Here is a 17325-nt window from a genome sequence, read left to right on the forward strand (position 1 = left end):
GGGGCCTGAACTCTGGGCCTGGGCGCTGTCCCTCAGCTCTTCATCTCAAGGCTAGTATTCTACCACTTGAGCCACAGCACCACTTCCGGCTTTTTTCTTTTTTGCTTATGTGGTGCTGAGGAATCGAACCCAGGGCCTCAGGGATGCAAGGCAAGCAATCTACCACTGAGCCACCTTCCCAGCCCTAGCATTTTGTATTCTTTAGAAGACAACAAATCACCTTCTTGGTTTGCTCTGCAGCCCCTGCACCTTTAATGCTCCAAGGCTATAATACAGACTTGTGCTAATTCTTGGACTTTATCCTTCTAGGTCTTTGTGCATCATGATGCAGCTAGCTCTGTGGTAATAGTGTTTGACACAGATAACCGGATATTTGGTTTGCCCCGGGAGCTTGTGGTAACTGTATCAGGTAACGAATATTTCATTTTTAGTATATGAAATTAAAATGTCTTTTTCCCCCTATCCTGGGGCTTGAACTCTGGACTAGGCCCTGTCCCTGAGCTTCTTTTGCTTAAGGCTAGCACTCTACCTCTTGAGCCACAGCACCACTTCCTAAAACCAGTCTTGTCATTTCACTTCTGGGTGTGACTCACCTTCATAATCACAGCTAGTTGCTATTTTTCCTAATGCTTCCTTATCTAAACATAGTTGTCCTGAGCCACTCTTCTCGCTACCTCACCTGTGCAGTCTGTACTAAATTTACCTCTCCAGGGAGGCGTAGCTAACTCAGCACCCCATCAATACCCCCGTCACAATATTATTTATATATTTTTTCGCTTATTTATTCAAATTTAATGTCTCCCACTAAAACATAATCTGAGGGCAACAAGGAGTTGATCTGCACCCCCAGAGCCTAGAGGCATCACAAAACATAGTAGATCGTAATGAAGAGTTGGTATCTGAGGAATAGTTTGCTTTAGATTAAGATCGTACAGGTTCCTTAGAGTTTGATTTGTATTCTGGTTTTCCAGAATCCAGGAAAAAGGAAATGTTTGGTTTCTTCCAGGGTCAATTTGTGCCATGGTTTGAATTAATGAAAGTTTGCAGGGTGAGGAATGCTGTACTTTTGGATTGTGTCTGCTTGGTTGAACCAGATAAAGTGTGAAGAACTTAATGGATTCAGCCATCATTTAAATCTAGCTATGCCACACAATATGTATTTTGAGGTTAATTGCTATTTTGATGATGATGGTGATGATGATGATGATTCTAAAACTTTTGTTTTAGAATTTTTTTGTATAAGTTAAAAGTAAAACAGGGCTTTTTGATGAAATAGAAAATTACTGAAAAGAAAAAGTAGAAGTCACTGATTGATTAAAAAGCAAGTTTTAGAGTTGAAAATATAGCTCAGTGATAGAGCACTTGCCTAGTATGTACAAGGTCCTGGGTTTGTTCCCCAGTGCAAAATAACAACAAAAATCCCAGGTTACAGAAATACAGATACTATAATTTCACTGTGGTAAAATAGGAAATACCCATGCAAAAAGAAAGATCTGGGAAAGTAAGATAAATACCATTTCTGGGTACTAGAAACATTAATTGCCTAAAGATGTGAGCCTTGATTTTCTTTATTTAGTTTAGTTTCATTGTGCTAGTACTATAGCTTGAACCCAGGGCAGTGTGCTCTCACCAAACTTGCTTATTCATGACTGGCACTCTACTCTGCCTCCTGTCTGGCATTTTGATGGTTAATTGGAGGTAGAGTCTTTCAGGTTTTCCTGTGTGGGCTGGCTTAGAACTTTGATCCTCCAGATCTCAGCCTCTTGAGTTGCTAGGATTACAGGTGTGAGGCCACCTGTAATAATAATAGGTTGTTTGGTAGGCAGGGTACTGAAAATTGAACCTAGGATGGCAAATGCTCTACCATGGAGGTACATCCAAAGCTGTAAAAGCACTTGTTTGTATCCTAAAAGCATAATACTCACATAATTGTTGTTGTTGGGCAGGTGCCACCATGTCAGCATTGATCCTAACAGCTTGCATTATCTGGTGCATCTGCTCAATCAAGTCTAACAGACACAAAGATGGCTTCCATCGGCTCAGACAACATCATGATGAGTATGAAGATGAAATTCGCATGATGTCAACTGGTTCCAAGAAGTCCCTCCTCAGCCATGAGTTTCAGGATGAAACAGACACAGAAGAGGAAACATTATATTCTAGCAAACATTGAAAAATACACTTTGCATATCTCCCAGCATAAGTACCAAGCAAAATGACAGTTCCTCTTGGGAGACTCTGCATTAAGAAGAGACTGTCTTGCTTCTTCAAAAAGCTTTGGGAAGTTACCTTGCTAAATTTATATCCTTTGTGAATTTTGCTGGCAGTTTTGAACTTCCCTTCTTTCAAGTACTCTTAACCTTTTTTAAAAAAATCTGATTTCTATTTATGCAGCAGAGATGAGACAACCAATCTGTTTTTTGTTTTACTTTAAGATGAGCTATTTGGAGCTTATATAACAACAGCATAAAGCCAACTAGTGGATGTTGTATTTTGCACATCAGGTATTTTACTAGTGGCTTTGGTTTTTCTTCTTTTGTTTTCCTTTATTTTTAAGGCCAAAAGAATCTAGATATATTAAGGCAGGGACAGCAGTCAGACTCTGACATAAAGCTTTAAATACTCAAGGTTTTTCTCAACCTACTGAGGAGTACTCTTCTCTAGTTATCAAATAGCTGGAGTTTCTCTTATTCAGGTTTAATGGAGGCTGAATGATTTTCAAACATGTATGACATAAGAAAATGAATAAATGGGCTTCCGAATTTGTCTTTCTACCTGTTTCCAGGCTAGATCAGAACAGGTGGGCTAGCAGGATTTCACTACCTCTCTTGTAAGGTTTGGCAAAGTTCTAAATCTCCTCATTTTAAGGGAGATCTCATTGACTGTGGAAGATCTAAACGTCCCCTTGAATGGAGGTGAGAGGGAGATACTAGCAAAAGCTGAAACTCTCATTGCCTATCTTTTAACTTGGTAAAAACCCACAGGTGCTGCTGCTTTTATCTGTGAAGCGCTAGTTGATTCTAGGAATGCCTAATTCTTCAGTAGTTCCTAAATTCAAGCCTTTTTCTATGTTATACACTTATGGTTTTCAGATGACCTAGCCATCTACAAGTTCTGAATTCTACTGAACATATCTGGAAGTGTGGATGAACCTACCTGCACATCTGAACATACAGTATCTATAGTCCGTGCTCCAGCCCCAGCCTTCGCCCTTAAAGCATACCATTAGTGAACTAGTGTCACCAGTGTTGTTCCTGGCAGGCCTCTGCAAGTGATTGGGTTCTTTGACCTACAGTTTCATTTGACACTGTCTTTTTTTCTGAACAGCCAGTTTTGTTAAAAGTTCAGTTGAAAGCCTTTAAATATGGCTTTCCCCACTTAAAAAAATGTAAACTAAGGATTGTGTGTGATATAATACTGTGGTGTGTAAGTATCATCTTCACTGCCCATCAGGTCAAGACCTGAAAGATATGCATTTGACTGTGTCCATCTCATGCTATTCAGTGGAAATGATACTTTTGTTAAGTATGAGTCTTATCAATGATGTAATGGTTTAATACCTTTGAATGTGTTAATGGTCAAGTTGCTGCTGAATTTGTACTAAATCAGGGGATAAAAAAACTAGCTCTTATTCTTTCAAACTGTATTCATATCTATTAATGTATCATTTATCCCAAAGCCTTCATGTGGAGGGGTTTGCTCAATTCACCTAGGTCATTCCACCGGGTTTTTATGAGGAATGAATCCAACGTGGCTTTAGACAATAGAGATCTTTTTAGGAAGCATAATGAGGACATGATGTGTGTCAGCAAATATCTGTGATAAGTTTGGGTGGCTTAAGGTTGAGCCATTCTAGTACTGATCCTGGCATTAGTAACCCCAAATTTCACCACTTTCACTCACATCCCATATACACACAGAGTTTGTGGGATGCTAATAATGAATGAAATATACATAATTTGATTTCTTCTAATAACACTTTGTTTTCTGTAAGTAAAGGGGGTATTGCTTTATTTTTAAGAGGGCAAAGTCAGAAAACCAACAGGAGTCCTACAAGTTGCTGGCCCTGCTTGGGACATTGCACCTAAAAATGAAACCAACCTGCTGGGACAGCCTTGGCTTTATTAGCATTGGCCTTCACTAAAGGATACCTTCATATTTACTTCTGTCTCAAATTAAATGCATCTTTAATATACATTTTAAAAGGCCAGGCCTTTTAAGTATATATAAAACTTTTCATTTTAGAGATGAACATAGTTCTTTTAGTATTTATTCTTGAAATGGAAACCAAATCCTGAGATTAAGTCTTCAAACTTTAATAAATTTCTAAATAATGCATTTAGCAAAGAAACAAGGCCTTTTTGGGGGCTTATCAACATGAATGTACAGGATCTGTGACTACTAAGACTGTGTTTTCAGCCCTGCTCTGTCTTTTATTTGTGAATCTAGTGTAATATTAGAATATATGAACAGCAGAAGGCATTGAAGCCATATGGGCTTGGGGAATGCATTTCTTCAGTATTTCTCCTAGACATGCCATTCCCCTGGAGTCACAGAGGCACATTAAGTATCACAGTATTAAGAAATTGGCTCAAATCTCACTTGTGCCCTTCTTTACTCACAAGGCATGGTTTTGTCCTAGTGATCAGTTTGTAAGCCTTCTTCCTTCCCAGCTCCTTAATCAATAAAAGTAAAGTGATTGAGGAAGTCATGTTCAAAGTGTCTGCCTGTGTAAAATGTACTCATACTTATCATATAGTTAAGTAAAATGAGTCCAAGTTATCAGGAGGAAAAAGCTGTTGGGTTTCCATGTACTTGGCAGAACTCTTCGGTAGTGAGTGAGACCCCATCTAGTTGAGAAATGCATGAAATTCTTACCACAGGGAATTCGCTTTGGGACTTTGTCATAAAAAGGAAACTTTACATTTTTGGCTCAGTGTAATTGAATGGTTAATCTTTGGTGATTTTCATCTGAATAACTGAATTAGTGAATATTGAACTTAAAATGAATTATGAGTTGACAAATTAATAAAAGATAAGTGTGTGTGTCTGAACTTACTGCGTTTCTGAGCTAGCCCCAGGTTACTCAGTTACCATGACCTGACCTCCATTTCCATTTATTCTCAGCATTAAGTAAGCTTATTTTTTGGTTAACATAAATGCACTTGTGCCTGGTTTTATCCTTGCTGTATTAAAAGCTTCCTGTCTATGAATGCTCTAATAGTGCCCTGTATTACAGTTCCCTGGTGAAATTGTTTTAGCAGTAGCAACTCGGCATTTCCCCTGTATTTTACTAAAAACCCCACTTATGTTTGATGTTCCATGATTTTCTATCCAGCAACTATCAGGGCTTTTAGTTAAAGCAGATTTGGGGAGGAGATGATTAGAGTCCTTGATTAGTGTCAACAAACTTGAATTTCTAGTTCATGAAGCAATCTCTCCCAACACCCAATTCTCCTATTTTTGGTGGTAACTCATCAATTCTACTTGATTTTCAGGATATTTTCTGGTTGATTTTGATTAGATGGAATATGTTAGGAAATTTGAAAGTAGGTTATCATTTTAAGGCAATTTGAATTAAATATTATGTAAATGTGTATGCTTATGACTTTTATAAATGGCATAACACAAGTGTGCTAGCAACATCTGTGTGGCCATACTGCAGATTTTCTACAGGCATGACATCATGCTATTTTTAGACATTTTCTTTTCACCTCTCCATTCTTTTCAGAATGAAAAATGTCCCACTCCAGAACTATCTATAGCTACTTACATGACATGCCCAATTCCCACTCATCTGAAGTGCTTCAACTTTTGCTTTAGTTTATGCACTGTGCCTTCAAAATAAAAAATAAATAAATAAAAGGACTTTAAATGAAGTTGAATAGCTTAAAGAAATCAATCTCTGTAATTTATGTGAACTCTAACTGTAATGAGGTCCTTTCTGGTTTTTTTTATATGTAAACAGATCTAATCCTGTATAAAAGTTATTTTATGATGTTTGTCTTTCTTTGTGTTTTGTCTTAATCATTTTTGAAAAGCAATAGACCAGGGAAAGTTATTGTTCTAATTTTAACTTTATATTTCACTTTTCTCCCAGTACTAGTTATACAGGTTGTCACCTATAAGAATGTTTCTGTCTCTGGGTAAGTTCAGAAACCAACCCACAAAACAGGTTTTGTTTCGGAATAAGCTGGGTCATAAAGCTCATCTGCAATGATAAATATTCAATAATTCCACCATGATGCCATAACCAATAGCAACCCAGCATTTAATACTCAGCCATTTCCTGTCTCTCTGTGCCCTCTCTTCAGGATCAAGAAAGGTTGAATGGTTTATTACCCATTTGGGAGCTGCTAGTATGGCTCAAGTAGTAGAATGCCTTTCTAGAAACTTCAAGGTCCTGAATTTAAAATTCAGTTCCAGCAACAACAACAACAATTTGTAATCCTTTTTCTAGTGAAGCCCAGTTAGAATAATGTGCCCTGGCACCTTCAGGCCCAGTGACGATGAGTTCAGTAAACCCCTTGTCATTTATAACAATTGGTAGATATTGCTACTCTAATAAGGACTGGGAAAGCAAAGTTGTATAGGAAACATGGGCTTTGATAACTAGGAACTAACTCAAAGCACACATTTTGAGAAATAGAAATGGAAATAAGCTATACTTCAGTTGTGTTTGTTTCCTCTGAAAAGAAAGCTGCTTGTAAGTAAAGGAGAGAGCTTAGGCTACTTGGAGATTGATTCTTAGCTCTCCCATTTGCTGCTTCTGTGATCTTGTAGTAGACAAGTCTCAGTTTCATACTGTGAGGAATAATCTCTGGTAGGATTGATTATATATGGGAATGAAATGAAGTGACATTAGCACATCTCAGAATTGAGTGTCCATAGTAACTAGCATAATTTTCCTTTGTTCCCTATCTTCTGATCCTTTTGAAAGAAAATTATTTTTGTTAGCTACATGAATAAAGATCTTTCAACAGATGGTCTTTTTTAATTAAGAAGATTAACTAGATATGAGTAGTTACTGGAAGTTTTCTTGCATTTTGTAGTTTAATAGATTGTCTATTTTTTTTCTTTGAAGGGGGTTTGTTTTTATTTTATTTTTTAATTTATTTATTCTTTTGTCAGTCATGGGGTTTGAACTCAGGGCCTGGGTGCTGTCCCTGACCTAATTAAGCCTAGCACTCTACCACTTAGTTTTCTGGTGGCTAATTGAAGATGAGTCTTAGAGACTTTCCTGCCTGTATGACTTCAAACCATGATCCTCAGATCTTAGCCTCCTGAGTAGCTAGAATTACAGCCATGATCCATAAGCACCTGACTTTGGGAGGTTTTATTTGGGGGGGGGGTCCAGTCGAGGGCCTGAACTCGGCCTGGGCGCTGTCCTTCAGCTCTTCAGCTGAAGGCTAGCACTCTACCACTTGGGTCACAGCACAACTTCCAGCTTTTTTTTCTGCTTATGTGGTGCTGAGGAATGGAACCCAGGGCCTCATGCACGCAAGGCAAGCACTCTACCACTGAGCCACCTTCCCAGCCCCTATAGTCATTTTTAAAGTCAGGAAGCATATGTCTTTCAATTTTGTTGCTTTTAAAGATTATTTTGAACCAGATACTGGTGGCTTAAGCCTGTAATCCTAACTACTTAGGAGGCTGAGATCTGAGGATCACAATTCATAGCCAGCCTGGGCAGGAAAATTCATGAGACTCTTACCTTCAGTTAACCACCAGAAAACCACAATTGGTGCTGTGGTAAAGTGCCCATCTTGAACTGAAGAGCTCAGGGTCAGCACTCAGACCTAGAGTTCAAGCCCCACAGCTGACAAAGAAAGAAGAAGGAAGGAAAGAAAGAAAGAAGGAAAGATTGTTTTGATTATTCAGAGCTCTTTACAATTCCATTGAATCTGAAGATTAGCTCCCCTGCCTCCTCCCCCCCTGCAACCCAAACAGACTATTAGAATTTTGTTAGGGGTCGCCTTCAATCCATAGATCACCCCTACAATATTGTCTTCCTGCACATAGACTATGTCTTTCCATTTATTTAGATAGTCGTTAATTTTTCTTTTTTGTCAGTCATAGGGCTTTAACTCTGGGCCTGGGCACCTGCTCTACCACTTGAGCCTCAGTGCCACTTCTGGCTTTTTGGGTGGTTAATAGGAGATAGAGTCTTACACACTTTTTGGCCCGGGCTAGCTTTGAACCATGATCCTTAGATCTCAACTTCCTGAGTAGCTAGGATTATAGGTGTGAGCCACCGGTGCCTGCCCAGCTGCTAATTCCTTTCAGACAGCATTTTTGTTGATTGTCCCTACCTTTCCAATTCAAGTGATTAGCTGATCATTCCATTCGCATGTACAGCCAGAAAACTAACTTCATTTCCATCTCTGTTTTCTCTTCTTTATTTACTAAAAACTTTCCATGTTGGAGGCACTTTGTTATATTAATGACAGTATTGAACTGAATAACTGTTACAGAAATAATTTCATATAGAAGACAGCTACTTATACCATGTCATGAAAAATTAAGAGTCAGGAAAGATTAAACCTAGTCAGCGATGCAACCTTCCCCCTATTGAGGAGATCGCACTGGGAAACAGATGGTAATACAAGTCATTCCAGAAAGAGGAAGCACATGGGCAGAGGTCAATACAGTGTTGTTTAGTCAGACTATGGGACAATGGAGAAAAGGAAAAAAGAGTTTAGGTCCTTGAACGCTATGTTTTAGTAAGAAATGGGAAGCCACTGAAGGTTTTGAGCAAGCACATACACTGACATGATTTGAACAATACTAAGGGAAAAAAATAATCTCTTAATAGTGGCTTAGACTGATTTGGAGAGACTGGTTTTGGAAGAGTCTGGAGAAGAAGTCTGGGAGGATGCTGATGTATATTTATATTTGCTGTAAAAATGAGTTTCAGATTCTTTGTTTACATTACCCAGCTTTTCTTTAAACTATTTTTTGTTGTTGTATAAAGCTTCATTCTCACTTTTGCTTATCCATTTTCCTATATTTGATTTTGAACTTTATGTTCCAGGATTATAGTGTCACCTATGGCCATTGCCCAGAAATCACCATATACACAAGCTGCTGCTACTTTCCTAGTGCAGCTCAACTCCCTTCCCTGTGGGCAGAAAACAAACGCTCTCTTCTTAGCATGTTGGTGGAGGTAAGTATTTTTTCCTAGTACTGGGCTTCAAACCTAGGTCTTGCACAATGCTAGGCTGTATCACAGGAGTATATTCATCAGAAAACTTTGTCAGAACATTATCATCATCTTTTGCCAAAAATTTGTATTATTTATTTTGACCATATATAAGAAAAAGTATTTGTTCATTTTCTCACCAAAATAGACACCAGGCATTCATACACCTGGAGTCTGCTATTGTTTGACCTTGTGAGATATTGCACGTTCCTCAAGCTGAAGATCACCCAGAGTTACTGGAGTCAGTGTACATGGTGGGAAGGAAGTCATTCTAGGCATTCAAGGATTAGGTTCTGGTACTGGGATTTGAACGCAAGGTCTTATGCTTGCTGCCTGTAGGTGGGGGCTCTTTTACCTTTTAGTTTTCCAGGTAGAGTCTCTTGCTTTTTTTCTCAAGGCTCGTTTCAGACCTCAAACTTCCTACATATGTTTCCTGAGCAGGTGGGATTATAGGTGTATGCTACCACCACATCCCTCTTGTTTTATGAGATGGAAGGTGTCTCACTAACTTTTTTTACTGGTTGGCCTCCAACTGTTATCCTCCTGATCTCTGCCTATGGAGAAACTGGAATTATAGTTATGAGCCAACACTCTTGACTTGAAGATCAGGTTCTAATGCTTTACATTTTCACTTTCATACTATTCTTTCTTTTCTCCATCTCTGTGACTATGAAGTATTGGATGAGTCACAAATATGATCAGGATCAGTTGGGAAGAAGGAATAAATGAGACTTTCAGTGTTGATTGGAGTTTGGGTTTTCTTGTTGCTGTTTTTTTTGTTTTGGTTTGGTTTGGTTTTTTTTGATAGCAGGTATGAAACACATACTACACAAGCATTGTACCACTAAACCATATCCCCAGGCTTGGCTTTGCTGGCTGGTCTCCCTTCTTCTCACCTCCCTTTCCTACCCTTCCCCTCCCCTTTCTTCCTTTCCCATTCCCTTTTTCCTCTCCTTTCCTCTCCTCTCCTTCCTTTTTTTCCTTTCTGTCTTTCTTCTTTCAGACAGGGTCTGGACTTGAACTCACAATCTTTCTACCTCAGTCTTCCAAGTAGCTGGCATTACAAATGTGCACCACTATATCTGACAAGATGTGTGTGCATACTATTCATTTTTGATCATACCTCAAGCTATTGTCCTTAGAATACTTGACATTATAAAAAACATAAAATTGTATTTTAAACATTATTTTCAGGTTCACAAGGGAGTTCATGGATTTGTTAAAGATAAGACTGGAAAGCCAATCTCAAAAGCAATCATTGTGCTCAATGAAGGAATAAAAGTCCATACAAAAGAAGGAGGGTACTTCCATGTACTGCTAGCTCCAGGTGTCCATAACATCAATGCCATCGCTGATGGGTACCAGCAACAGCATTCACAGGTGTGAACTCAAATGGAGTGGTAGTTTGTAGATTCTTATTCTCAGTAATATTCCTATCTTACTTAAAAACTCCTGTTAGCAAGCATGAGGGGAATAAAGAAAACTAGCACCTCTTGATTATACTATGCTATTACCTTTGGTTGCCAAATGATATCTTTCTGTCGATTTTTTTTTTTTTTTGTCAGTTGTGGGCCTGAACTCTGGGCCTGGGCACTGTCCCTCAGCTCTTCAGCTCAAGGTTAGCCCTCTACCACTTGAGCTACAGCACCATTTCTGGCTTTTTCTGCTTATGTGGTGCTGAAGAATCGAACCCAGGGTCTCATGCATGCAAGGCAAGCACTCTACCACTGAGCCACCTTCCCAGCCCTTTCTGTCAAATTTTTATAGCATTTTTTCTTCTTTTTTTGGGGGGGGGGGGTTCTGGTCGTGGGGCCTGAACTCTGGGCCTGGGCGCTGTCCCTCAGCTCTTCATCTCAAGGCTAGTATTCTACCACTTGAGCCACAGCACCACTTCCGGCTTTTTTCTTTTTTGCTTATGTGGTGCTGAGGAATCGAACCCAGGGCCTCAGGGATGCAAGGCAAGCAATCTACCACTGAGCCACCTTCCCAGCCCTAGCATTTTGTATTCTTTAGAAGACAACAAATCACCTTCTTGGTTTGCTCTGCAGCCCCTGCACCTTTAATGCTCCAAGGCTATAATACAGACTTGTGCTAATTCTTGGACTTTATCCTTCTAGGTCTTTGTGCATCATGATGCAGCTAGCTCTGTGGTAATAGTGTTTGACACAGATAACCGGATATTTGGTTTGCCCCGGGAGCTTGTGGTAACTGTATCAGGTAACGAATATTTCATTTTTAGTATATGAAATTAAAATGTCTTTTTCCCCCTATCCTGGGGCTTGAACTCTGGACTAGGCCCTGTCCCTGAGCTTCTTTTGCTTAAGGCTAGCACTCTACCTCTTGAGCCACAGCACCACTTCCTAAAACCAGTCTTGTCATTTCACTTCTGGGTGTGACTCACCTTCATAATCACAGCTAGTTGCTATTTTTCCTAATGCTTCCTTATCTAAACATAGTTGTCCTGAGCCACTCTTCTCGCTACCTCACCTGTGCAGTCTGTACTAAATTTACCTCTCCAGGGAGGCGTAGCTAACTCAGCACCCCATCAATACCCCCGTCACAATATTATTTATATATTTTTTCGCTTATTTATTCAAATTTAATGTCTCCCACTAAAACATAATCTGAGGGCAACAAGGAGTTGATCTGCACCCCCAGAGCCTAGAGGCATCACAAAACATAGTAGATCGTAATGAAGAGTTGGTATCTGAGGAATAGTTTGCTTTAGATTAAGATCGTACAGGTTCCTTAGAGTTTGATTTGTATTCTGGTTTTCCAGAATCCAGGAAAAAGGAAATGTTTGGTTTCTTCCAGGGTCAATTTGTGCCATGGTTTGAATTAATGAAAGTTTGCAGGGTGAGGAATGCTGTACTTTTGGATTGTGTCTGCTTGGTTGAACCAGATAAAGTGTGAAGAACTTAATGGATTCAGCCATCATTTAAATCTAGCTATGCCACACAATATGTATTTTGAGGTTAATTGCTATTTTGATGATGATGGTGATGATGATGATGATTCTAAAACTTTTGTTTTAGAATTTTTTTGTATAAGTTAAAAGTAAAACAGGGCTTTTTGATGAAATAGAAAATTACTGAAAAGAAAAAGTAGAAGTCACTGATTGATTAAAAAGCAAGTTTTAGAGTTGAAAATATAGCTCAGTGATAGAGCACTTGCCTAGTATGTACAAGGTCCTGGGTTTGTTCCCCAGTGCAAAATAACAACAAAAATCCCAGGTTACAGAAATACAGATACTATAATTTCACTGTGGTAAAATAGGAAATACCCATGCAAAAAGAAAGATCTGGGAAAGTAAGATAAATACCATTTCTGGGTACTAGAAACATTAATTGCCTAAAGATGTGAGCCTTGATTTTCTTTATTTAGTTTAGTTTCATTGTGCTAGTACTATAGCTTGAACCCAGGGCAGTGTGCTCTCACCAAACTTGCTTATTCATGACTGGCACTCTACTCTGCCTCCTGTCTGGCATTTTGATGGTTAATTGGAGGTAGAGTCTTTCAGGTTTTCCTGTGTGGGCTGGCTTAGAACTTTGATCCTCCAGATCTCAGCCTCTTGAGTTGCTAGGATTACAGGTGTGAGGCCACCTGTAATAATAATAGGTTGTTTGGTAGGCAGGGTACTGAAAATTGAACCTAGGATGGCAAATGCTCTACCATGGAGGTACATCCAAAGCTGTAAAAGCACTTGTTTGTATCCTAAAAGCATAATACTCACATAATTGTTGTTGTTGGGCAGGTGCCACCATGTCAGCATTGATCCTAACAGCTTGCATTATCTGGTGCATCTGCTCAATCAAGTCTAACAGACACAAAGATGGCTTCCATCGGCTCAGACAACATCATGATGAGTATGAAGATGAAATTCGCATGATGTCAACTGGTTCCAAGAAGTCCCTCCTCAGCCATGAGTTTCAGGATGAAACAGACACAGAAGAGGAAACATTATATTCTAGCAAACATTGAAAAATACACTTTGCATATCTCCCAGCATAAGTACCAAGCAAAATGACAGTTCCTCTTGGGAGACTCTGCATTAAGAAGAGACTGTCTTGCTTCTTCAAAAAGCTTTGGGAAGTTACCTTGCTAAATTTATATCCTTTGTGAATTTTGCTGGCAGTTTTGAACTTCCCTTCTTTCAAGTACTCTTAACCTTTTTTAAAAAAATCTGATTTCTATTTATGCAGCAGAGATGAGACAACCAATCTGTTTTTTGTTTTACTTTAAGATGAGCTATTTGGAGCTTATATAACAACAGCATAAAGCCAACTAGTGGATGTTGTATTTTGCACATCAGGTATTTTACTAGTGGCTTTGGTTTTTCTTCTTTTGTTTTCCTTTATTTTTAAGGCCAAAAGAATCTAGATATATTAAGGCAGGGACAGCAGTCAGACTCTGACATAAAGCTTTAAATACTCAAGGTTTTTCTCAACCTACTGAGGAGTACTCTTCTCTAGTTATCAAATAGCTGGAGTTTCTCTTATTCAGGTTTAATGGAGGCTGAATGATTTTCAAACATGTATGACATAAGAAAATGAATAAATGGGCTTCCGAATTTGTCTTTCTACCTGTTTCCAGGCTAGATCAGAACAGGTGGGCTAGCAGGATTTCACTACCTCTCTTGTAAGGTTTGGCAAAGTTCTAAATCTCCTCATTTTAAGGGAGATCTCATTGACTGTGGAAGATCTAAACGTCCCCTTGAATGGAGGTGAGAGGGAGATACTAGCAAAAGCTGAAACTCTCATTGCCTATCTTTTAACTTGGTAAAAACCCACAGGTGCTGCTGCTTTTATCTGTGAAGCGCTAGTTGATTCTAGGAATGCCTAATTCTTCAGTAGTTCCTAAATTCAAGCCTTTTTCTATGTTATACACTTATGGTTTTCAGATGACCTAGCCATCTACAAGTTCTGAATTCTACTGAACATATCTGGAAGTGTGGATGAACCTACCTGCACATCTGAACATACAGTATCTATAGTCCGTGCTCCAGCCCCAGCCTTCGCCCTTAAAGCATACCATTAGTGAACTAGTGTCACCAGTGTTGTTCCTGGCAGGCCTCTGCAAGTGATTGGGTTCTTTGACCTACAGTTTCATTTGACACTGTCTTTTTTTCTGAACAGCCAGTTTTGTTAAAAGTTCAGTTGAAAGCCTTTAAATATGGCTTTCCCCACTTAAAAAAATGTAAACTAAGGATTGTGTGTGATATAATACTGTGGTGTGTAAGTATCATCTTCACTGCCCATCAGGTCAAGACCTGAAAGATATGCATTTGACTGTGTCCATCTCATGCTATTCAGTGGAAATGATACTTTTGTTAAGTATGAGTCTTATCAATGATGTAATGGTTTAATACCTTTGAATGTGTTAATGGTCAAGTTGCTGCTGAATTTGTACTAAATCAGGGGATAAAAAAACTAGCTCTTATTCTTTCAAACTGTATTCATATCTATTAATGTATCATTTATCCCAAAGCCTTCATGTGGAGGGGTTTGCTCAATTCACCTAGGTCATTCCACCGGGTTTTTATGAGGAATGAATCCAACGTGGCTTTAGACAATAGAGATCTTTTTAGGAAGCATAATGAGGACATGATGTGTGTCAGCAAATATCTGTGATAAGTTTGGGTGGCTTAAGGTTGAGCCATTCTAGTACTGATCCTGGCATTAGTAACCCCAAATTTCACCACTTTCACTCACATCCCATATACACACAGAGTTTGTGGGATGCTAATAATGAATGAAATATACATAATTTGATTTCTTCTAATAACACTTTGTTTTCTGTAAGTAAAGGGGGTATTGCTTTATTTTTAAGAGGGCAAAGTCAGAAAACCAACAGGAGTCCTACAAGTTGCTGGCCCTGCTTGGGACATTGCACCTAAAAATGAAACCAACCTGCTGGGACAGCCTTGGCTTTATTAGCATTGGCCTTCACTAAAGGATACCTTCATATTTACTTCTGTCTCAAATTAAATGCATCTTTAATATACATTTTAAAAGGCCAGGCCTTTTAAGTATATATAAAACTTTTCATTTTAGAGATGAACATAGTTCTTTTAGTATTTATTCTTGAAATGGAAACCAAATCCTGAGATTAAGTCTTCAAACTTTAATAAATTTCTAAATAATGCATTTAGCAAAGAAACAAGGCCTTTTTGGGGGCTTATCAACATGAATGTACAGGATCTGTGACTACTAAGACTGTGTTTTCAGCCCTGCTCTGTCTTTTATTTGTGAATCTAGTGTAATATTAGAATATATGAACAGCAGAAGGCATTGAAGCCATATGGGCTTGGGGAATGCATTTCTTCAGTATTTCTCCTAGACATGCCATTCCCCTGGAGTCACAGAGGCACATTAAGTATCACAGTATTAAGAAATTGGCTCAAATCTCACTTGTGCCCTTCTTTACTCACAAGGCATGGTTTTGTCCTAGTGATCAGTTTGTAAGCCTTCTTCCTTCCCAGCTCCTTAATCAATAAAAGTAAAGTGATTGAGGAAGTCATGTTCAAAGTGTCTGCCTGTGTAAAATGTACTCATACTTATCATATAGTTAAGTAAAATGAGTCCAAGTTATCAGGAGGAAAAAGCTGTTGGGTTTCCATGTACTTGGCAGAACTCTTCGGTAGTGAGTGAGACCCCATCTAGTTGAGAAATGCATGAAATTCTTACCACAGGGAATTCGCTTTGGGACTTTGTCATAAAAAGGAAACTTTACATTTTTGGCTCAGTGTAATTGAATGGTTAATCTTTGGTGATTTTCATCTGAATAACTGAATTAGTGAATATTGAACTTAAAATGAATTATGAGTTGACAAATTAATAAAAGATAAGTGTGTGTGTCTGAACTTACTGCGTTTCTGAGCTAGCCCCAGGTTACTCAGTTACCATGACCTGACCTCCATTTCCATTTATTCTCAGCATTAAGTAAGCTTATTTTTTGGTTAACATAAATGCACTTGTGCCTGGTTTTATCCTTGCTGTATTAAAAGCTTCCTGTCTATGAATGCTCTAATAGTGCCCTGTATTACAGTTCCCTGGTGAAATTGTTTTAGCAGTAGCAACTCGGCATTTCCCCTGTATTTTACTAAAAACCCCACTTATGTTTGATGTTCCATGATTTTCTATCCAGCAACTATCAGGGCTTTTAGTTAAAGCAGATTTGGGGAGGAGATGATTAGAGTCCTTGATTAGTGTCAACAAACTTGAATTTCTAGTTCATGAAGCAATCTCTCCCAACACCCAATTCTCCTATTTTTGGTGGTAACTCATCAATTCTACTTGATTTTCAGGATATTTTCTGGTTGATTTTGATTAGATGGAATATGTTAGGAAATTTGAAAGTAGGTTATCATTTTAAGGCAATTTGAATTAAATATTATGTAAATGTGTATGCTTATGACTTTTATAAATGGCATAACACAAGTGTGCTAGCAACATCTGTGTGGCCATACTGCAGATTTTCTACAGGCATGACATCATGCTATTTTTAGACATTTTCTTTTCACCTCTCCATTCTTTTCAGAATGAAAAATGTCCCACTCCAGAACTATCTATAGCTACTTACATGACATGCCCAATTCCCACTCATCTGAAGTGCTTCAACTTTTGCTTTAGTTTATGCACTGTGCCTTCAAAATAAAAAATAAATAAATAAAAGGACTTTAAATGAAGTTGAATAGCTTAAAGAAATCAATCTCTGTAATTTATGTGAACTCTAACTGTAATGAGGTCCTTTCTGGTTTTTTTTATATGTAAACAGATCTAATCCTGTATAAAAGTTATTTTATGATGTTTGTCTTTCTTTGTGTTTTGTCTTAATCATTTTTGAAAAGCAATAGACCAGGGAAAGTTATTGTTCTAATTTTAACTTTATATTTCACTTTTCTCCCAGTACTAGTTATACAGGTTGTCACCTATAAGAATGTTTCTGTCTCTGGGTAAGTTCAGAAACCAACCCACAAAACAGGTTTTGTTTCGGAATAAGCTGGGTCATAAAGCTCATCTGCAATGATAAATATTCAATAATTCCACCATGATGCCATAACCAATAGCAACCCAGCATTTAATACTCAGCCATTTCCTGTCTCTCTGTGCCCTCTCTTCAGG

General features: G+C 38.4%; 1 protein-coding gene and 1 long non-coding RNA gene across 2 annotated transcripts in view; both read left to right on the forward strand.

Annotated features, from left to right (window-relative positions):
- The window catches only part of Cpd (carboxypeptidase D), a 78404-nt gene extending 61388 nt beyond the window's left edge, over positions 1-17016 (forward strand). The window contains exons 18-21 of the mRNA XM_013016298.1: positions 9035-9166; positions 10397-10582; positions 11320-11419; positions 12957-17016. Coding sequence (XP_012871752.1) covers positions 9035-9166; positions 10397-10582; positions 11320-11419; positions 12957-13183 — 645 coding nt within the window. The 3' untranslated portion in view covers positions 13184-17016. The remainder of the gene's footprint in view (positions 1-9034; positions 9167-10396; positions 10583-11319; positions 11420-12956) is intronic.
- LOC105985798 lies at positions 314-6006 on the forward strand. Its single transcript, XR_001175074.1, has 2 exons — positions 314-409; positions 1947-6006. It is a non-coding gene; the product is annotated as an uncharacterized LOC105985798 (long non-coding RNA).
- Positions 17017-17325: the final 309 nt, after the last annotated feature.

The sequence above is a fragment of the Dipodomys ordii genome, unplaced genomic scaffold, assembly GCF_000151885.1.
Source record: "Dipodomys ordii isolate 6190 unplaced genomic scaffold, Dord_2.0 Scaffold31, whole genome shotgun sequence".
In the NCBI taxonomy this organism is placed as follows: domain Eukaryota; kingdom Metazoa; phylum Chordata; class Mammalia; order Rodentia; family Heteromyidae; genus Dipodomys; species Dipodomys ordii.